General features: G+C 47.1%; 2 protein-coding genes and 1 non-coding gene across 7 annotated transcripts in view; 2 read left to right on the top strand and 1 right to left on the bottom strand.

Moving 5' to 3' along the window:
* The first annotated feature begins 1,311 nt into the window (after positions 1-1,311).
* Positions 1,312-4,801, top strand: LOC135392772 (uncharacterized). The gene is made up of 4 exons (XM_064623494.1): positions 1,312-1,463; positions 1,625-1,967; positions 2,337-2,693; positions 4,378-4,801. Exons 1-4 carry the CDS (start codon positions 1,432-1,434, stop codon positions 4,798-4,800), a joined length of 1,155 nt encoding a protein of 384 aa, XP_064479564.1. The 5' UTR covers positions 1,312-1,431; the 3' UTR covers position 4,801.
* A 1,345-nt stretch (positions 4,802-6,146) lies between these two features.
* The window catches only part of LOC135392771 (uncharacterized), a 62,515-nt gene continuing 46,143 nt past the window's right edge, over positions 6,147-22,518 (bottom strand). For all 5 annotated transcript variants that reach the window (XM_064623491.1, XM_064623490.1, XM_064623489.1 and 2 more), the window contains exon 2: positions 6,147-8,110. In XM_064623491.1, coding sequence (XP_064479561.1) covers positions 7,536-8,096 — 561 coding nt within the window. In that variant the 5' untranslated portion in view covers positions 8,097-8,110 and the 3' untranslated portion in view covers positions 6,147-7,535. The remainder of the gene's footprint in view (positions 8,111-22,518) is intronic.
* On the top strand, positions 19,582-19,745 carry LOC135393588 (U1 spliceosomal RNA). Its single transcript, XR_010422688.1, has one exon. It is a non-coding gene; the product is annotated as a U1 spliceosomal RNA (small nuclear RNA).

Below are 22,518 nucleotides of genomic sequence, written 5' to 3'. Positions count from 1 at the left end.
TACGCCTCCCTCTCTCTTCGAATCAGAAGCGATAACCCTATCATTCGTGGCAATGGTTGGCGCAGAGCGTGCTATGCGGTGAAGTTCAGTATTTAGAGTGTAGGGTAGTGGCTATCCCCAATAAATTGTGGTTACGAGCTAGCAGTTGTTCCATGTGTGCTCTGCCCCGTCTCTTTTTTTTTTTTTTCTGATTCACTCCCATGGTGGGGGGGGGGGATATGTTTATTAAGAAAAAAAGGCCATGGTGGGCCCCGCTTCTACTAAACGTGGTAACGTCAACGCAGTTTGAAGAAGAAGATGGCTGAAAGTCAGACAAAGAATAAGTGAGGGAGGAAGAGGGCGGAAGAAGAAGACGAAGGAGCAACCTCCGTTCTATTGTGCTTGCGTCTCTCTTTGCTGAGATCGTGGAGCGCGTTACTTTATCCCGCATTTCACAGCTTGTGGTCGAAAACAATTTCTGCGTCCGGCCCAGTTCCCCCTGAGGTCGGTTCAGGACGCATACTAACCCCCTGTCCTTTCTGCTGTCGTCTCTCCATCTGTCCACGTCTGTACGACGCTCTAGCCACAGTTTTTGTTTCGTCGCTAATACGAAAGTAAAAAATAAAAAAAAATATCTCGTACTTATCATATCATGGATCCCAGGACGTTGAACATTGAAACAAGGCTCACAAAATGATTTTTCGTGCATGCACGCAGCCGTCTTGTAACTGTCCGCATTGTCCGTGTGATGAGACAATGGACCACTTCTTTCCCCGCTGCCCCTTTTATTCGACAATACGCCTCAAATTTTTCATCATCCCCTTCCAAATCTTTTCCATTCCCTTATTCGTATTCTCTCCTTAGCCTCTTCCGCTCCATCAGCCGTCTTCCATGCAGTCGTATCGTTCATTTCGTCATCATAACCGTTTTTAATCTTTTGTCTCATCCCTTCATCCTATCTTGTACTCACCCATTGATCCGTGGCATTTGGCTGTGTGCCACACTGTATATAGAAGCAGAAGAAGACGTAGCAGTGCGCGCAGAATGGTGTACTATGACATATTAGCAGGATGAAGAAGAACATTCTAGCGTGCAGCACGAGAAAGTGTAAGGCAGACAAAGAATAACCCTCCAACATTTTGTTCTCGACTGTAGTACCTACCGCCGCCTTCGCCTACAGTCCCTCACCCTTCCACTGCTAAGGTTCAGCGTGCCCCTCTCATTATGCGCATTACTCTCGTTCGGTGCGTCCCATACCGGAAAATGGAATCCTGTCATCGCAGATAATCTCATTTCATTCGTTGCCGGCTCCAACCGGTTCTAGCCCTTAGTATCATACTGAATTAGCCCTGGCCAATCCCCCTTGCGGATCGCGGCCATCTTCTTGGGGAGAAGAAGAAGAAGAAAGAATACGTCGACGATAACGACAATAACAGCAGGACAGGAGTAGCCATGGAAGATAAAAAAATTCAAAGAAGCTGCTCGTAAGTTTTGCCCCCCTTTTATGCCACTGCACCCACTTTCAACTTCTTGAGTGTCCCTGGACTGCATCAAAACCTCATCACAAGCAACCGCATAGAAAGTCACCGAATGAATGTCTCCATCGGGGACACACTCTTACCACCATATCTCGTTTTCGCTACAGGTTGGACAGGGCGATGGTGGTCTTTACTGTAGTCCAGGCAGCGTACGTCATCCAATGGCCGTACGATTATAGCGTCTATATGCACGACCGATTGAACCAACGTGACATAGGACTTGTAGTTGCAATGCAGCAAATCTCTTCCCTCGTGGCGTACATGTTTCCCTGCCCATGGGGATCTCGAAGGGTTCTGATTATTGCCTGCCAGATCATGGGCTTCAGCAGCTGCCTGCTAAAGCTGAACCATATCTTCAGTCCAGCTGCCATAATTCAAGGAATCGCGATTGGAACGACCGCGGCTGTACTCGATCTGAAGCACGCTGCAAAGCAGGTGTCCTTTTATCAGGTACGCGTTGCGATAATAATAATCCTCACTCTTAAAAATGAACTTCACCTCATAGTACGCTCCTAGCCAACTATCATCTCGAATGATATCATTATCTGACGTTATTTGTTGAAAACGGGAGGCGTACGCCTTTATTGTGACAATTTTGTTCAGCATAAGTGTCACAAAAAAGGCGTACGCCTTCCGTTCTCATCAAATCAGGGCAGATAACGATATCATTCGAGATTATGGTTGGCTAAGAGCGTGCTATGTGGTGAAGTTTATTTTTAAGAGTGCAGTAATGAACTTGGATATTCCTTATGGCGATCTCAGTGACTCCAATAAATAAATTCTCGAGAGTTCTTACGGGAATGCCGCATTCTTTTCAAGCCAACTGTGTCAATGATGTCATGGGCCCTCGCCAGCGTCGTGGTGGACACCCTGCACCTGAGCCCGGAAGCAGTCTACTTCGTGGCTTGCTACGGTTTTCTTTGTGGAGCTGTCGTGTCCTACTTATTGCTCGATGACGACAACTTCATCCAGCATCAATCAATATCAAGAAAGGTGGAGAGGTTGACGCAGTCCATTCTTGCCCACCTGGAGCACTGGAATTTGTCTCTGATATTCATTAGCCGGACGTGCATAGAAGCGTCTTCTGCAGTTGCATTAGCAGTTTATCCTATGCTTGCGCGGCGACCATGCTCGAGCATTACGCCATCTGTGGGCATGCTGCTTGTGCTCCGGACGGTAAGTCAGAAAACTCCCCGTAGGTGTTCCATCGTGAAGGCAATACTCTAACCAGATGCATTTTTAACGTATTACAATTACTCATGATCTCTTTATGCCTGAGTGACCATCTTCATGTGATGAATTTACTTTGGCATTACATTTTCCCACAAGGCGCTAACAGTACAGTGTGATGCCGCCCTCGGTGGCTCGGTCTGTAGCGTGTCCGCATGCTGATCCCAAGATCGCGGGTTCGAACCCGGTCGAGGACGGTGGCAACTTGGTGGAAGGGTACTACACGTTGCTCAGACACGCCATCTTCCGCGAGGGACGTGGTGTGCTGTGAGTCTTGATTTCGGAGCACGTTAAAGAACCCTGGCAAAATTAATCCACAAACCCGACCACTGTCGCGTCGCTCATGGTCCCAGTTTGCCAGAGCCGTTTATAGGGAGAGTTTGGCCATTAGGAGGAGCCAAATTTGAATCGCGTTATACGACGTCACGGCTAAGCGACCTCCCTCTCCGTGCTCTATTGTTGTCCCGTCGTCAACCGGTCGCCGACGCCATATTGACGCCGATCGTTGTTTACGATGCAAGGAGGGAAGACACGTGCGTACATCGTCCTTTGAAAGCCCTCCGTCCTTGAACTCTTCCAGTTTGACAACAAAGCCCCCACAGGCGGCTGTGGGTCATGTAGATTGCATTCAGTGCGACAGCAAAGCTGTCCACCAGCTGGAGGACAGCATCAAAATGGCGCGCACCTGATGGCTGATAAGCGGATTCTGCTTGGATTCAGGCTTTTTGGGCTGCGCAACGACGTCTCTGACGTCAAAATAGGCTCCACCCATGAGGCGGCAAAAGATCAGAGAATGGCCAAACTCGCCCTATAAATGGCTCTGCAGTATGCTGACCAAGAGCAAGGGAGGCTCCACTTCCTGGATGCCGGCCAATAGGAGGACGCGGAGGGCAGGCACTTCCCAATCGTCTGCTCTTGCCTAAGAGATGGCGCAGCGTTACCGCTGTTTCGTGTGTCGCAAAGTTTCTGCCATGGCGCACTGGCTGACATGTTGATTACATGTCAGCCAGTCAACATGGGAACGAGGCCAAGCGGGAGTTGCGCGTACGCCGGTTAACGGACGGCGAAGCGCCATGGCAGAACGCAGAAGCACGCGAAACAACGGTAACGGTGCGCCATCGCTTAGGCAAGAGCACAGGCTTGTGAAGTGCCTGCCCTCCTCGTCGTCCTGTTGGCCCGCATCCAGGAGAAGGAGGCCTCCCACGCTCTTGGTCAACAAACGCAAGGATAGTCGCATTGTTTTACGTTGCGACACAGTAATCATGAGTGACGCCATGGTTGTCGATCTGTGGATTAATTTTGCCCACCTGTGAGTTCTTTTCTTCAACGAGCGCCGAAAGCTCAGCACATCCTTGTTAACGTCCCCCTGTCAAAGCAACTTGTATCCGACCACCAAGTTGCTAGCGTCCTTGGCCGAAATCTGCCCCGCAACCTGAGGATCAGTAGGCGGACACGAGGCCACCGAGGCCAGCAAAGCTCCAGACATAGGCTAAGGCAGCTTTCCATACTGGAATCTCGTTTGTCCTGAAAGTGTCCGTAACGCGGACAGCGAAGAATAATGCGATCTCGACGCTCCAAGGCAGTAACGGTAGTTGCCTGTTGCTTATGCTCCGACTGTCTTACCCAACAGGCCTTGTATGTGGGCGGGCTCGTCTTCACGCGTACTCTGGCTGGTTCTCGCGGCTGTTGGCGATTCATCCAGCTTCTAGGCTGCATTACTACTCTTACTGGCGTTGTCACACTCGGCAGTGCCAAGGGGGACAACGAGGCGTGCTTCGGAAACCTGCTGCTTGCGCTCGGAGCAAGCCAATGCGGCGTAGGGCTACCTGGATCTTCATACGCGATCACCGGAAATCTGGTAGCGTCAGGAGTGATAGCGTTACCAGTACAAGGTGGCAGGCGGCATTTTCTGATCGCTGTCACCCGAACTGGGAACCTGCTTTATGTTGCGCTGTGTTGTTTGATATTGCTGATCACGATGGACTATTGCTCGCGACCGAAACGTTGCGCTGCGATGCGAAACTGTAATCAATTAAGAGTGAACTATAGTTGATTTGAAATGAATCTGTTGGGTTTTATTGCAGTGTAGTATAGTGTAGTGTTGTAGTGGGCTTTATTGCAGTGTAGTGTAGTGTTGTAGTGGGCTTTATTGCAGTGTAGTGTAGTGTAGTGTTGTTGGGAAGCAATTTTGGCTGTGAGCGGGGCAAGGTGGACAGCAGGGGGTGGAGGGGGACCGCCCCCCCCCATACGGCCGTGTTCCCTATGTAAAAACCCTATCTCCTGGATGATGATGCGCCGCAAAGCACGAAATTTCCTTAAGAACCCCCCCCCCCCCCCCAATGACAGATCCTTAAATCCACCCCTGGAGTAATTGCAGCTTCTACTCCCCTAGTCAGCAATTGAGCAATTACTCCACATTTTAGTCCTCTAACCCAACATTTAGTCCCGACATTTACTCCCCAGGACCGCAACTTGTCACTAAACTTCGCGAGTGGTCTCCTGAATGTAACAGTCTACGTAAATATGTGCCGCTGGTCAATTTGAACAGCATAAGGCTGTATAACTCAGACAACGTAGCAATTTTCCAGCCACACAGAGTAAGAAACAGTTAGCGCATCTTTCTTCGCAAATTGTGCCCTAGTATGGCGCAAGATTTTATATAACTCGATATACCACCGTTGACGGTTTGCTTCAAAGTATTTTCATGCATGCGCACCAATTATGTACCTGGGACTCTTACAACAGCGTGTGAAATGCGGTCTTCACTCTGTGACATTCATTTACTCCCGTGCATTTACTCCCGAAAGGGACTATTTTTTGTGGCAATGCAATTACTCCCCAAAAGGAGTAGAAGTACTCCTTCTTTTTTTTCTTAGAGTGTGGTGGAGAGAGTACTGCTGAAGGAGTGTGAGAGGAAGCAGGTGCTGAAACGGGACATTTGCCTGCAAAATCTGTCTGAAAACCCAGGAAATACCTTTCAATAATCGGCAGTGAGATTCGATTCCGCTGGTGGCGAATGACAGCAGTTTTGCAAAAAAAAAAAAAAAAAAACTCTCTTACTCTTGGCGGCCGTAAGTGGAGCCGCCATCAGCCACTGGTAGCCAGAGGAAGCCAGCGTTTAAAATCGCCTGTTGCGATCGGCTCACATCCTCACATCTATACTGCGAAGGAGTCTACCAGCTCCCGTGGCCTAGTGGTTACGGGGATGGCTGTTCACGCCGAGATGTCACCTGGGTGGTGACCTGGGCTCGAAACCGGGAGCCGGCTGTGCTGTCTGGATGTTTTCCATGGGTTTGCCTCAGACGTTTAGAAATTACGTTTTTGAAAAGCTGTGATGCGGAAATCAACTTTTTGCTTCGGGTGGAGGACATTTTTCTTTTTCCCGACGATAAGAACCAGTAAGGAACAATCGTGTTTATTCGAAAAGCCCAGCATTCGTTCTTATGTACAGAGAAACGCTCCGTCCTCAACACAAACGTTCTCTCCAAATATACATTTACACCCTACAAAAGAAAAATGGATGACGTGCTCGCGTTAACTTTTTTTTTTTTGTATGTGTTAACCAAAACGTTTTTTTTTTTTCTCGAGTCAGCACAGCTGTCAGCCAGCAAAATGCAATACATGTATATGCTCTATGTAGTCCCTGCGATTTCTTAAAAAAAAACAAGGAAAACAACAATTGTAAAGCCCACCACCGATCTAAATTTTTACAAAACTTCTTTCACACAAAAGTAGTTTCTATCAGTAGCGGATTCGGGTGGGGGGGTGGGGGTGGGGGGCGATGCCCCTCCCAACTCCTTAGGTTACCCCCCTCCCCCAGTGAGGGGCTAGATCCGCCCCTGGTCTGGATTTTGTGTCCTCAAGCAGACACGACGAACATATCTAGATACGCCAGCACTTTTTAGAGAAATGCATTACATTTGTGAACCTGAAAGCCTTATCGTGACCAGTACGCGTATTGTAGACACGTTTCACATACCTCGAGCTCGTAGGCTCCTAGATAGGAACACTTCGAATTTGTACACAGTAGCTGATCATACCTCCATGCATTTCAACCTCACATTTCTTAACAGACTTCTTAGGCCCAGATTTACTAACGCTGGTTAACATTGAACCGAGATCGAGGGTCGCTAAAACTTGAAGTGAACACTCAAATTTTTTTTTTGCAGTGTTAGTTAGTGACACGATGAATGTTTCAGTGACAAGAAATACCCTTGGTGAAACAGAGTTGAGGGTTAAATTCACGTTGAGGGACCGCTGATCTCGGTTCAAATGGGGGTTGGTGAAACTGGGACCCTAATTAATCAAATACGCCGGGTGTTAATGAAACAAAAAAAGCAAGAAAACGAAATCTCGAACATCTCTACAATAAATACACATCATACTCACTGGGAGTACTCTAAGCATCTTCCACATAAAAAAGCAAACAAATAAAAAGCACCAACTCGTTGCTACTACGCCCTGCCATATGGGCTCTCAATCACTGTGGCTGATCGGTAGAAGAGGAGCTTTCCTCCTCCCAAAATGTATATGGCTTCGTATTTCATCGCTATACTGGTGTAATACAAAAGCGACCCCCCCCCCCTCCTCCCCAACTGTTCGCAATTGGCATCTTGATTGGGATTACTGCATTCGATTGTCCAAGAAAGGCATCCCTGTCACCACCAACACTGAGGCGTACCAACCAGTAAGACACAGCAGACACACCTTGCGGTGGAGACTGCAGTCACTTTGCAACACGGCACATTTTCCTACCACAGTTCATCTTAGACTCAGCGTGAACGTCGTTCACCTCTTGCTCTTGCTTCGAATTCCCAGAAACTTCCAGAAGGAATTCTGCGTTGGCTGCTCAATACCATCTCTGTTGGACTGCTCTTGTTCTTTAGGCTTGGCGTCTTCACCGGTCTTGAGCATGTCCAAGAAGTTCTGCTCAGATTTTGATATCTTGGCCCTAGTCAACGTGATCACTTGTGGATTGGACGCCTGCCGATTCTGGTTAGTCTGGTTCTGATTATTATTGCCAAGCACCTTCGGATCTTCCACAAAGGCTTGGGCCAGGTTGCGGCTGATCTGTTTGCGAATGGTCTTCTTCATGGACAGGTGGCGCTCTAGGTGCCTAAAGTCGCGCTCTGTAAGAGGCTGCTGGGTGTTGTTCGGGCCTGGCTGGTTTGGGCGATTTTGGCGGTTGTTGGATGCCTCGCGGTTGTGTTGCGGAGGTGGCGTTGAGGGTGCCCTCGGTGGTGGGATCGATTGGGAGCCATCTTTGCGCCTGGCCCTTGGAGACTGTTCGTACTGGCGGAGGTCGCTGAAGACGTCGCGGACGTGTGGGATCCGCCGGTCCATGGTCATCAGTTCATTGGTTCCTGGGGTAGTGCAGAAGGGAATGGATGTGGAAGGGATAAAAAAGAAGAAAAAAATGCGCATTAGAAGTGACATTGTGCAGACAGACAGAGCAAAAAAATGAAGGTTTATGGAAGAAAATAATAGACCTGTTTTAGCATTGCGTGTTAGCGCCGCGAAGCAGCTGTAGCTATGACCGTCAACGAGGCTCTAACGGAACAGAGACCGAGGAAGGGCTTTGTGTTCTTTTTTCAGCACCAACTCTCAACTCGTAAACAAATGGCCGAAGCAGACCATAATTAGGGACGACACAGACACTTAAGCCCCAAACGCCCAATAATTTAAACAACTCAGAGAAAAGAGATGCTGACGCAAGGAATCGAATCGCAAGGATTCGAGCAAGGGATCAAATCGCAAGGAATCGAATCGCAAAGAATTGGTTTTCTGAGGTTCGATTCCTGGGCGTCAGCACCTTTTTTCCCTAAGTTGTTTGAATAGCTCAACTCTGTCTTGATATGCTGCACGGTGTTGTCCCATTTGGTAACATTTCTGACTGACTCACGTTGGAACGCAGAAGGCGAAAAACTTTTTAAGACCAAAGACCCAAAAAATGCTAGCCATACAACAAAAGCACGGACTTTGTACAGAAAGTTTCTCCAGCTTCAAAACCAGAGCTGTGAAACAATTCATCACGAGTAAATGAGTATTTCGAGTATTCTTCGAAAAATGAGCGACTGTAACCGAAATTTAATTACATTTTGCTTGTAACCTGTACCCTGTTGCTTGTACCTTTGAAGCTCCTGTGCCAGCGGTATATTGTCTCCTTGCAAAGGCTAAGTATTTTGTGATACGATCAAGTTTCTTATTTTTCTCATGGTTGTGCACCAGAGCCGTAGCGAGGCAAGTTTGCGCCCAGGGTAGAGTAAATCTGAAGCGCCCCCCCCCCCCTCACCCACTGCCGTCAGAAGCCCCGTAAACAGAGAAATGAAAACGCTTATTTGCACTACCGAGATCGTAAATTCAAATTTTCTTCCTTCCCGCTTTATCCTGTCCAACCAACGTGCCAGGGCCTGGCGTTCGGCGCCCTCTCTCGCGACGGTTCCCGGGGCGGCTGCACCTCTCGCCCCCCCCCCCCCCCACCCACCTCGTCGCTACGGCTCTGCTGTGCACATGTTTTAGCATTCATGTAACACACATACTATACTCAAACAATGTTTTACTGTTCGTCACACCCACTCATCACGCCCAATCAATTATGTATGTAGCTTTCGATCTTTCATAAATACGTTTTACGGTGGTATGTACACACCACATTAATTATGAGCATCACGTCTAGTACCATATAGCGACTAATTTAACATCGACGTTAGATGTGCTTTCTCGATACTGTTAGGTGATCTGTTTTCTGCATACGAGATTCGTTGTTCACACAAATATTTGTTATCATTATAAATTATAAAGTTCTGGCATGAGCAAGATTATTATGTTGACGGAGGCTTTGTAATATGTGGACACCGAACGAAGCAGCAGCGTAGCCAGCAAAACATTTCGGGTGGGTTTTTACTTGAACTTTACACGGGGAATAGGATTACACCCCGTTTTCCTTCTCCCAAATGCACTACCAAAGGTACAATTTCCGTGGAGGGGGATTCGGATTGGACCCAGAAAACCCCCATCAGGCTATGCCGCCTCCATGAAATAACGCAGAGCAACCCAATTAGATTTGACGATTGATTGTAACAGCATTACGTACTTGTTCCGGTAACTTTTCGTATAACTAAATTACTTTCTGATCTGTGTAACTGTTCCGCAATTACCTTTTCTGAGTAACTGAGTGCCTCCATCTCTGGTCAGCACACATTCGTTCCTGCCACAATGTTTCAAATCCACGCGCCTTTTGACGTAATGAAACGTCACTTCTGACGTCACTGCCCCGTTCCTTATGGCTCCAGGGGCTCCACATGGAAGAGGTGCTTTTACCAACCGATACGTGGCGCCACAATAGTGGCTCCTTGGCATAATTCAGAACGGACCAAAAAGACTACTCCTTCTCTCTCCTCTTCGCGTAAGCTTGTGTTGACGCATGTTTATTTATGCCTGCCCGAGTTTATGTACGGTTCATGATGCAAGCGTTTCAGTGCGGCAATGTGATAGCATTTAGTGATGACAGAAAGTACTCAGGTGCGGAGGATAGGGGTTTTTATGAGCGTCTTTCGCAATTTGTTATACCGTTGCGTGTTCGCTATACGGGTACGTGCGTTAGAAACACGCATCGAGGTGTGGCGAAAGTGCGCGCAATGTTTTCACGTCATCCTCCTCAATAAAGAACACTGGGACGGAATGTACATTAGGTACTGACGAACGCATTATTTGCTTCATCGTGGTGCAAAACGTGTGTTGGGGAAGCGTTGGGGGGGGGGGGGGGGTTCCAGCGAGCGTTTAGACAAACATAACAGTTCTTGTAAACCTATATTTGAGTAGGTCTCTGCGGGTTCCTTCTCATGTGCAGGCGCCGCAGAACATGTTCAATGGTGATGACAGAGAGATGGGAGATTTTCTGTGAGAAAGTTGACAAAAAAGTTGTTCCCATTACGTGTGGAATGTTTGACGGCAGCTTGCAATGGAAATGTCTAGCGTGCACGTGATGAACACCTAATATGTATGTAAGAACAATTGAAGTCGCCAATTATTGTTGCACATGCAAGTGTGCTGGGTAGAAACCAAGCGCTACGAATTCGCTTTTCTGAAACGAAAAACGAGCATCGCAGATCCAGAGTCGAAGGGTCGCTCTCCCTACTCACCCTTGATGACGAGCAACACACGTGTTCACAAGGGAGAGAGCGCGCTCGCGGTTTATCAATAGATAAGATGCGGGGTGGCTTGTAGGGGGCAATCACAGCAAAACGGGAAAGGATGTAGGCAAGGAGGAAAGTGTGACAAAACGTGACCCTGGCAAAAAAGCAGACAACACAGAGAGAGTTTTACGTCAGACATTATTTCGGCTGTACTTTCGCTTTGTAATTATCAGTGAGTGTGCATTCTAAAACGGAACTTCACTGCGTAACATGTTCAAGGCCGATCAACGTTCAGAATGATATCGCTCTGTCACATGATTTGCTGAAAACAAGGGGCGTACCCCTCTTGACCAATCAGAAGACAGAGCGATGCCATTCTGAGTGACGAAGTTCTGTTTTAGTGACGTATTCCAACCGCTGTTGTTCCAAGGTGATCCTCTTTGGTGTCAAACCCCGTATAGTATTTTGTTATCGTCATAAGCAGCTGCACCACACTGTTAAAACAGAACTTCACCACATAGCACGCTTCTAGCCAACCATCATTCTGAATGACATCATTCTGTGTCCTTATTTGCTGAAAATGGGAGGAGGCGCCTATCTGGGACACATTATGCTTGTCCCAGATAGGCTCCTCCCCCTGTTTTGAACGAATCATGACACAGAATGGTATCATTCGGAATGGTGGTTAGCTAGGAGCGTGCTATGTGGTGAAGTTCTATTTTAACACTGCAGTGTGCATTTTATCACCAGCTGCTTCCCTCAACGTCCTGGTTTATCTTGTTGTACTCAGGCATCGTCCTTTCACTCCGGTATCATCCAGCATAAGAACAACATAGCAAAGCGTGTTCGAACAAGTTGCTCACTACCAATTTCACGCCGCGCCGCCGCACGAGATATACTGATTACATTAATCTTCGACGCATCCGGAACCTGTATCATATACTTTCCCGGATACTCCGAAACCTTACGGTATCGCGCAGCTAAAATAACAGTTCCTGTCTTACCAATCCAATTTCGCGTGCAGGAAGTACCACCGTAGGTCAACTTCCGACTGGAGAAGACGCGCCTGAAAGGAAGTCCATCTTCTTTTCACAATCGGACCTCGCATACACAAAGAGCAAGGGAAAAAAAAAATAATAAAGGCTGCGTCCGCACGGGGGCACATATCGCTAGTGGACTGGACGAGGAGCCAAGATAAAAATTAAGAAGCAAAAGGCAAAACAATAGCAGTTCGGCGTCCATTGTGTGGTTAAGGAGGCCTGTGGTGAAAGTGGGGGCGGCCAGACCACATGGCCTAGTTGAGAAACGCTTCATGCATCGGTGGGCCTCTCATATGCGGCGCCACGTAGTGGACAGTGGTCGCGTTAAGCATACCGCTGCATCCGATTCCGACCCGCCTAATAAAATATGTTTTTTTTTTGTTTGTTTTTTTGTTGTTTTTCTCCGGTGTATTCTTGCTAGTGAGCGTCAAAGGTCGCGGAGCTCAATATCACTTATAGAAACTGCTATACATCACTTTTTTTTTCTTGGACATCATGTGCTTCCCCTCTCTCTCTCTCTCTCTCTCTCTCTCTCTCGGTCTACGTTTGTCAATCTCACTGCTTCTCAGTATTAGGCGACTGACACTTCGACACATCCCACTTTATATTTATGCCCCTCGCAGCGTATTTATATGACGGATCTTGTTTGCCGATGAAGACTCGAATGTTTGCGCTTTACTTCGAGATATAACCGCTACAGGTCAGAACAATTTCAGAAAGAGAAATAACAAACCTAAAACTAATGATCACTACTGTCTCAAACAACGGAACAACAACGCAACAAAAGCTGAAACGTACATAATATTTTGGTATAGAGACAGGTAATACACGTTAGAAAGTTATTTCTGCGTTTGGTGAAAGTAAAAGTGTGTCATCATCTTCTTAGCAGCAACAGGGCTCCTGCGTGAACTCTGAACATTCCTCATCATTCACCATCTCCTCCCCCTCAAGCAATGGGATAGGGTGTCGCTTCAGCGGCGAAACATCCCACTACATTACTTATTTGTTGTTGTTGTTTTCTCTCTCAAGATGGCCTAGCATTACGGGCCGCGCTTTAGCTCACCTCCTTTCCCAACAAAGAACAAAACAAGCTATCGAAGTAACTGTGACACTGTCATGTATGTGGATAGCCACTGAAACATTGGATGGCCATTAGAGAAACCAAGTGCAACTCGTCCGAAGAAACTTGCGCGATATCGTCCAACAAACCTATACGCAGAATACAAATTGTTTCGGGGGCCAGCGGTATTAAAGAAAAATAAAACGTTGCACCGACAACCTGATTGCTAACGGGCTCTATTTTCTCAGACCTTCAGAATTAGCCCCACTCAGTGGAGTAGTGGCCTTGTAGCTATCCGTGCGAGAGGTACACCTGTGCACGGCCCAGACCGATTGTGTAACACGTTTTACTCTTGAAATATGAATGCACGGCGCACGGTTATAAACGGGGCACTTTATCATGCTTCCAGTTGGGGCGTTACTGTTGTGTGCACTGCCCGGTGTGTGGAGACGGAAAAAAATACTGTCATGAAATGAATAATTGAAGGTGGTCTCGTAGCCAGAAAAATATTTCTGGAGCGGTTGTATGGGGACTTTACATGGGGGATGAGGATTTCCCCCTTGTTTCGCTCTCCCAAATGCACTACCAAAAGTACGATTCCGGGGGTTTGAACCCCCCCCCCCCACTTGTTGGCTACGCCCCTGATTGAAAGTGACGCTGTCAACACGAACACAACGACTCGATACGATGCCATCTATATAGTAAACAAGGCTAGGTCGCTTTGCGGGGTGACGTAGGTGCCACGCCCAAACGAAGAATCCGCCAATCACGGCCATGCCTTCAGCGAAACCACGAGGGCGAGCCGCACGGGAAGCCACTTGAAGCCAGATGCGTTTTGCGTTTAAAGTGTCAGTGCGGATTACATATTTAAAAAAAAAAAAAGAAACTAATATTTATTTTCGTTCGTGAGTGAGTGATTTCGTATGATTAAATGAACCACACTCAAAGACGCAAAACATAAATGCCGTTACTAAACATTAAAGACTTCCACGAAGTTTCGAAATAACTCACAAAATTTCATTGTTTCGGATTCTCCAGCAATAAGTGATGTCACCGCGGGCGCCTTCCGGGCAACGCAATAACGTCCGCCAATCGTAGCAGCCAGCAAAAATGTCAGCCAATCGCCACATACGATTTTGAAACACGGCTTTCTGTGGCTGCCTACTGGCTGTTCATGCGGCTGATGGTGGCTCGTTTCCATAGCTACGCTCGGTGAAAGTAACGTCGTGATTGGCGGCCTCCTAATTGTTACGTCACGTCGCTCGGGCGATCGGGCTTTGTGGCGTTGTTGTTCCGGGTCTCTGCCCTCCTCCTCACGTTGAAAGATCGCCAACAGCTGTGTTTCAAGTAGGAGACGGTAATCGACTTTCGAGGAGCAATGTTGCCAGACTCGGTGCAGACTACGCACCCTTACGACAACATATACTTCTCAAAACCAGAAGTCATTTTTATGATACTTCCGCGTAGCATAGAGAAATACAATGTGGGACACGTGGGTTGCAATAGCACAATTTCATGTATTCACCACGAGCCACAGCAACTGTGTCGACCATGTCTTGACCAGCAACTCCTATAACACTGTCCGCATGAGGCACTCCATACTGCAAAAAAGCCTCAGTTTGGGCACACAAAAAGGGACGGACGACACAGAAGGACTTGAGTCATTTGAAATGATTTGAGTCCTTCCGTGTCGTCCTGCCCAAACTAAGGCTTTTTTGCAGTATGAAGTTCCTCCACCAACTCGCCTGCGTTTATGCTGTTTTATCAGTTACAGTAGAGGCACAACGTATCGACCCGAGGGATATCCATCGTGGTTGTACAGTTGCAGTTTTTTTTTTTTTTTTTTTTGCTTTTTTAACTGGCAGAAGCGGACACACAGTCGTTGCAGGCGACAGCATGGGCATGCGCATACAGCACACATCAAAAGCATAGAATCAGTTTTCAAGTATGGGGGGGGGGGGGGGGGTCGTTCGGGGGTTGTTAAACATACCTGGTGTGTCCTCTCGTAAGGAAGATAATAAAGCGAGCTATGACTAGTAATAATAGAATCATGACAATAAATGCTAAGCGGTGATATTTCTACGCAGTGAGGCGAGCAAGTTCGGAATTCGCCATCTACCTGTCGTATAGTTTCGTCGGGTCTGTTCATCGTTGTTTCCTTGATGCGCACAGAAGTATGCTATGCGTAACGACCACTTCGATGAGTCGCCGTGCCGTCGACAATTTTGCGAAGTTGCAAAGTGTACGTGATTACAGAGATTGGTGGTGGTGTGTGTGTGGGGGGGGGGGGGGGAGGCAAAACTGGTGGTGGGGGCAAAACTGGTGCTTTGCCCCCCAGCCAGTTCTGTGATGGGGCAGCCCCCACCCCACCCCCACCCCCCTGTTCCGACGTCCCTGCATAGAACGAATGACGATCGCCAATCTACAGTTTTCGCAAGGACACATATCCCGTGGGACATGCACTGCTTGTACGAAAATCCCAACGCAAGCGCGAATACAAGTCATACATTATAGCGATCGAAGAAGCAATAAACAGGCCGATGACCAGCGCCATTGCTAGCCTCAGGAGGAGTGCAAATGTCATGGTCGTTACGATCTAGTATACGTCGTGATGTCCACGTAGCGCAAGAGTGAGAGGAGGGCATAGAGAGAATACGAGGCGTTATCTCAAGCTCCTAGTTGTTTGTGGGTATATTGTGGCGCTACGAAAGGTCGTGCTTCGGAGACCCACTGGGAAACTGGGAACGATCGTGACTGGCGCACTGTGATGTCATCACTCCGGGTTCGTCTGGAGGGCTCAACGTGTTAGGCCTTGTTCAAACGCCTGATAGAACCGTTTCTTGGTTCCTGCCGTTCTATACGGGGGAGAGGATTTCATTCTCGTTTTCCTTCTCCTAAATGCACTGCTAAAGGTAGGGCTTCGGGGAGGTTTGTACCAGCGTGTCGAACCGAACCCGAACCGTTTTTTGCCGGAATCGAACACAAACCGAAAATTTTCATGACAGTATTGAACCCGAACCGGCGCAGAACCGGAAAAAAGAACAGCGGTAACCGGTTCGCAACGAAACGGTTCGGACATAAAAGAAGTCAGCATAAGCTGGCGTTCACATGGGCCAACTTTCTGCACCAACTCTGACCAACTTTGGAGTTGGTGGCAGACGGCCGACATCACCAACTATGACCAACTCGAGTTGCTGGGAATCGGTCGCCGAGCGAAAACTTCGGAGTGTTGGTGGTGGTCTAACCAATCAACCTGAGGAGCATTGCCTAGTGACCCTCGAGGGCGTCAAGCGATTTCGTTCCTGTCGTACTGCCTGGCATGGGTCCAAATCCTACAGAGGTACTTGAGAATGTTTCTTTTTTCTTTTTTTTCTTTTTTCTTTTTTTTTTACTAGCGCCATATAAACGTATCAGTAGGCATTTTTTGGAGATACTGGTGATCTTCTGGCGAAATAAAATGACTTCGCTTTGATTAATGACAGTTAAAAAAAAAGTCACCAGTGGTTGGAGTTGAACCCATACACCCCGATTGCCGTAAGGTTGGTTGTGGGCGGAGCTAACGAGTTAGTACGTGTGAACGTGGAGACGGTACCGTCTTGAAGTTGGTCCAAAGACGTTGCTTCGAGTTGGTCTGAGCTGGTGCTAAAAATCGGCCCGTGTGAACGCCCCCTAAGACTAAGAGTTCAAGTGCCTCTCAATCCACGAACGAGGACACACTGGTCTCCATATTACGGATTTCGCAAATTTTCACCTAGCAGTCAAACGAGGACGTATAGTAAGTATGCTTTCAGCGTCTTTTTTAACGCGCTAAAGCGCAGTCGTCCACGTGAGCGCCGCTGCTAGCGCTCAACGCACGCGCTGCGGTGTCTTCTCTTCAGAGAGGAGGCGCCACGCCAGGCGGATGCTTGTCAACCGCTGGGTTTTCCAAGCAGAAGACGCGACCGTCCTCTGTCAGCAACTTCTGTATTTTCTGAAAGGTGAGTGGCCTGCCACCGAATGAAGCAGGAATGAAGTAGGCCAGTTGTGTAGCTCAATAGGACGAATTAAGCAAGCACCCAACACTTCCCTTCACACGTGAGCAATAAAATTAAAGAAGTCAGAAACATGAGAAGTGGAGAAGGAGCATACGCAGAACGGTGCCTGTATGATTGATGGTGGTTTGAAAAATAAATGTAGTCCTGCTTTCTAGTAGTGCAATTGTGTCGTGACATATTGCTTTTATGTTGTGGACTAACTGGTACACTGCTCTGAGCTGGGACAGAGCAAGGTTGGCAGACTTATTGTCGACATGCTTCAGTAGGGTTTCAGATTCACACTGCGAATGCAGTGTGCCGGATCAGTAACGTAGTCTATGTAAAATGCTGTCTATCTTATTTGGCTTCCTTTAAGTGTATCGTGCTGGCACTTGCGCATGTGAAAAAAAAAGATTTTGGGAACATGCAGTAGCAGGACTACATGCTTGGACGTCAGCGTGGACGCTATTTGCAAGTGTTCATCCATTTCTCCTTTCTCTCGCTAAAGGGAGTACCTGGCCACTAAAAACGTCAATGCAGACAACAGCAGTAACCTATTACCCACGCATTTCCTGATAAAAGCAGTTTTATGGGAGATATAACACGGAAGCGTTGAACCGGTTCGATTTTTGGCGCCGCCGAACCGGAACGAAATCCAAGCAACGCGAACCCGAACCGAACCCGTATTTTTTGTGGTTCGACACCCTGGTTTGAACCCCCAACCCCCATCTGGCTACACCACTCGTCTGGAGTTTCGTAACGTTACTAATTCTTCAAAATGTATCGTTTTCAATCAAGACAGGTATACTCACAAGAAACAAGGCTCGTCTTGCAAAATACAAAGTAAACGTGGACACATAATTACCAATTGCAGTGCGTGTGTGTGTGTTTTTTCACTTTCCTATACGAGCATCGCCTCAGAAAGATTAAACAAGAAGACATAACAGAAAGAGAGAAAGAGAGAGAAAAGTCGCTGCACGAAATCCGTGGACGCAAACAAAACGTGCTCGAGGCTCTCACCCAAGAAAAAGTCAGAGAAGGCAGAGAGAGAGAAAAATGAACTGATTGTGTGAAGGGACAAATCTACGAAGACGATGACATGGGGTGTTTCACCGCTAGGGTGCAGTACCCTTCCACGCACGTTAAACGCAGTTCTAAACTTGGCCCTTCACAAATTAATGCGATCCGTGTCAAGCGACTTACATTGGCCAGAAAAGAAACTTTCCTGTAACGACACAGAATGACGATGTCGTTAATATTATTCTCACTGTGACCGCCACAACACGAGCACAACAACGTAAGAAGAAGAAAAAAAATTTTTTTTTAAGTGTCGCCCTCTATTGTTCGCAGACGACCTTTCCCGAGCAGACGACGGACGGCGGGTGGCACGCACGCAATTTGAGGGTTTCTCGCACGCCGCCGAGGAAACCCTATGAAATGCACCGCCAAGGTCACTAACCGTATTTTCATCATTATATTCGTGGACGTTTTATAAGCCTTCATTTTCGTTCTCGTGCGGCGCGTGTTGCGAGGCCGCGAAATTTATTGCGCCGACACGATATCCTAGCATCAGAATGATGGGCTCCGTAGGAAAACGATGATGTGGTGAGTGACGAGCCGTCGCAGTGGGCACGTTGCTTTCAAAAGATCGTTAAAATGAATACCGAAGGAACGGGTACCGGAACATCGTTCAACTGATGGTGAAAACGCGGTGGCAAGTCGTTATATCGGCAATCATGAGTAAGGTACTTAAAGTACCTCTGTGGACTAAACAAATATATATTTATATTTATATTGGTCCGTACTATAAACCAACCTCGCGTCAAAGAGTTAGATGTGAACATCGTAAATAGTGTAAACGTATTTTTATTTGCGATGAATTAATTTTCGCGAATCGCGCATTCAGTAATTTTCGAAGTTATTCCCGAGTATTTAATTTTCAGGGCTGCTGCATTTCGCGGGATAATCTTCAAGCTGTGTTCGCGAGTACAGTTTTTCGCGATCTTTTAGCGGTCGCGAAATTCGCGAAAATTAATCCATCGCGAATAAAAATACGTTTACAGCATACCAAAGCCGATGCACACAATAGACGAGTTCAGAAAATCCCAGAGTGCTTAGCGTCGCTTTGAACTGCGGGAGTTTACTAATACGAAAGAAACGGGTGGTCTCCAAACTGTTCCGATTTCTTTCCTACCGGTCCATTGTCCACGACGTGTCAAGGTCAGCGAAAGCGAAATGTGAAGGATTATTCTTCGTTCCCCCGCTCAGCAAACGCCCAGGATGCAATGCGTGCGCAAAGAGCACTGGGATTTTCTGAACTCGTCTATTTGCACGGAGATGATGACGACCGCGGGCTGTCGTCTGCCATCAAGGCTGTCATAATGTCAGTTACAGTTATTACCACCCCTGAAAATCCACAAATTTAAACAAGAAACAGTACAACTACGACAGGGCAAATCATCTAATGCAGAAACTATTAAAAGGCAGGCATTATAAGTAGATGCTTTCGCCCCTGTTGCTACAGCCAACACCTCTCGCTTTGTATGCAGTGCTCTCTTAGGGGTGGCTCGAGACGCAAAGAAGGGCATACTTACCTGGTGTCGGGTAGCCTGTGATCACTGAGGCAGGCTCCCCGGGAGGAGGCTAAGGCATTGCACTGCGCTTTGGTTGAAACCCGCCACTTCCCCAAATCGGGGTAGCTGGGACATGCAATTTTTGGTAGTGGGGGCTTGCGTACGCGCTCGCCCCCATTTCTATCGAACTAAAAATCAGAGTATAAAAATGTGTGTTTGCTGCTGGGTGCAGTAATTTTTTTTACATTTTGTTGTTATATATTATATTACGTTATATATTGAATTTTGTTGTTATGTCTTATTTACTTTTTCAAGGGAAAATGAAATCACGGTCTGATGCAATGACATTGCGAAGCTCATGCCACACGTCATTTTCTAATGACATTAAACGCCATGACGTCGATGCGGCATTTACTAAGTAAGATATGCTACTACTATAAGCTATGCTACTTTATAAAAAGAAACTTAGTTAATTAAACATGTTGAAAATGCATGTAGTGTTCTGAAATAAAATAATGTCAATGGATCTTCATGTGAAGCAGTTCTAATGTATATTTGAATAACATTGTCAGTTTACGTATTTGCACACCGGTGATGAATCCAAAACTAGCAATATGGCGGCACCTCAAGTAATTTTTGGGTAATAAGTAAGTAAACTTGGGCCTTCTTTCGTCTAACGATGTTTGAGAAAGCTCAAACTTATCAAATCACATTGTGTCGTACAGTAGAAAGTGGTTTTGTACAAACTAAAATTGGTTCTGTGCGCTGACAATGGGAGCGAGAGTAGGCATTTCATGAGCGAATGGTTGCGGCGAATTCAGCAGAAAATGGCATAAAGGCAAATGTCATTATAACCGCCCGTGCGGTACCGCACGAATGACATCACAACTTACGAAGCACGTAGTGGCATTTTCGTGCTCGTGCCGTTGAGGTATTACTTCCGGCTATATAGTTGCTGAATTGAAGCGAAGTATAGTTACTTTACAGTTACCCTCTAGGAATCAAAGACCTCGATAACTAGCACTTGCACTTCCATCCGCAATTATGGTTGGCGACCAAAGCCGCCTAAATTACTCAAAAAAAAACGTTACTTAGTTACACATGACTCTGAAAGTAACTAAGTTACTGAAACTAAAACATAATTTAGTTACAGTTACTCGTCAAAAGTAGTTAAGTTGCTATTGAGTTTAGAGTGGCTCTCCAGTAAATAGACCTGTCCTTGTTTGTAGACAAATGACGTCATAGTGTTCGACAGCGCCACCAATTTGGTAGAGTTGAACTACGCTCGAAGCTGGGGGGGGGGCGAACAACGTCGCGCCCGAAAGCTACGGTCTTGAGGGGATAACGATGGTCTCTGAAAGGGACGCGACCTTCGGTCCTACTTTTCTTTCAATAGGAGGCAGCGAACAAGTGTCCATTCGTCGAACCAAGCCCTCCCCTTCCGATTTGTTTCGGTTTCAGTCTGTCTACCAACGTCATGATGACGTTTCTCGGGCAGAGGTCGTTTATTTTCCCACTGGAAAGCCCAATAACAACCACAGGTGGGACTGGACAGTGCTTTCCGCATGCTAGGCATTGCCTGGTGGCAAGGGGCCAACAGGTGGTCCCGTATTCGAACGCGCGGTGTCGTACGTGGAAATTACAGCACGTGTCGTCTGCCTCTCGTTGCCATACAAGACAGGCGGCTATTACGTGCTCTGCTCAGCGACGCGTGTGACACGCGTCAGTGACTCCAGTCACCTGGCCTCGTTTGTGTTTCGACGACGGGCACCCATCAAAGCACACACAATGCACGTTTAATGACTGACTGACGAACGTTATACGGTTAAATGAAGTGGTTCTTAGAAGGTATTTCTTATTTTTTCCTCGAGAACCGCTCTATTAAACTAAACAGTGAAATAGGAACGTACGTTTGTCAACGAATAGAAAAAAAAAAAAAAATTACCCTCGGTTTATGCAAGACGACTTGACTTCTCTCAGCTAGCAAAGTAGGAGTTATTTTTCCTTCTTTTTTTTTTACCCGCCAAAAAGGGGCAAACCACGGGCGCGCTGCCATTTTTACGGGAAAAAGATACACTTACACTCTAAAAAGGAGTCCATTGGGGGGGGGGGGGGGTACTTACACGGTCTAAGCCAGATTGCAATTACTCCTGATTTTATTGTTTTACTCCCTGCACTGCCAACTACCTCTTAAACTTCACACAAACGTTACTGCATTCAGTCTCTAAGGAGAGGAGACTAATGTTTGAGGCAATGCCTTTGGTCCCCCAAAAGGAGTAAAATCATTATTTTTCTTCTTCTTATACTGTGTATCACGTAGAGTTCAAACCACAAAGGCAGATTTGGTAATTATAAGGATAAATTCCAGCCGGAAGCTCCTAGCGTGCTCTCATTGGTCTCCTCAACCGATTCGTCCGATCATCACGGAAGGTCGTTTGAGGAGGACCAATCAGAGATCTCTCCGCATTACCGCGCTTCTTGACAAGAAGAGGGAAATCGTACATTGCGTTTTTTTTTTCTATCGATCATCAATCACGAACGACGCAACGGATGAATCCCGTTCCTTTTGTGTTGGTGTGAAAGTAACCGCGTATTCACGCGAGCCACATTCCCCAGAATACTACGACTACAGTGAACTAGAAGAGTAGGTTAAAAAGCGATAAAAATCCTGCTGTTTGGTGGTACAAGCGATAAAACCCCAGCGCAGGGGACACGGAGAGACGAGACGTCAGTGCCTCGTCTGTGTTTCGTCTCTCCGTGTCCCCTGCACTGGGGTTTTATCGCAACTAGAAGAGGACAGTGGAACGACCGCGCTCTTCGCGTAACTATCACCATATGGTGAACTATCACTGCGTCAACAGCCACCGGCAGCGCTGCAATCGACAACTATGTGGAGACGCAGAACAAGAATAGAATTACAACTAATTACAATTAATCGTTCTCAAAAGAA

The sequence above is a fragment of the Ornithodoros turicata genome, chromosome 4 (assembly GCF_037126465.1).
Source record: "Ornithodoros turicata isolate Travis chromosome 4, ASM3712646v1, whole genome shotgun sequence".
Taxonomy (NCBI): Eukaryota; Metazoa; Arthropoda; class Arachnida; order Ixodida; family Argasidae; genus Ornithodoros; species Ornithodoros turicata.
Note: the sequence above shows the minus strand (reverse complement) of the source record. Positions and strands in the feature narration are given on the sequence as shown.

Bases quoted from the DNA above. Each gene is read 5' to 3' on its own strand.
- LOC135392772 (XM_064623494.1), top strand. From the start codon at position 1,432: ATGGAAGATAAAAAAATTCAAAGAAGCTGCTC. The intron at 1,464-1,624 runs GTAAGTTTTGCC...TTTTCGCTACAG, and splicing joins AAAATTCAAAGAAGCTGCTC to GTTGGACAGGGCGATGGTGG. The intron at 2,694-4,377 runs GTAAGTCAGAAA...CTTACCCAACAG, and splicing joins TGCTGCTTGTGCTCCGGACG to GCCTTGTATGTGGGCGGGCT.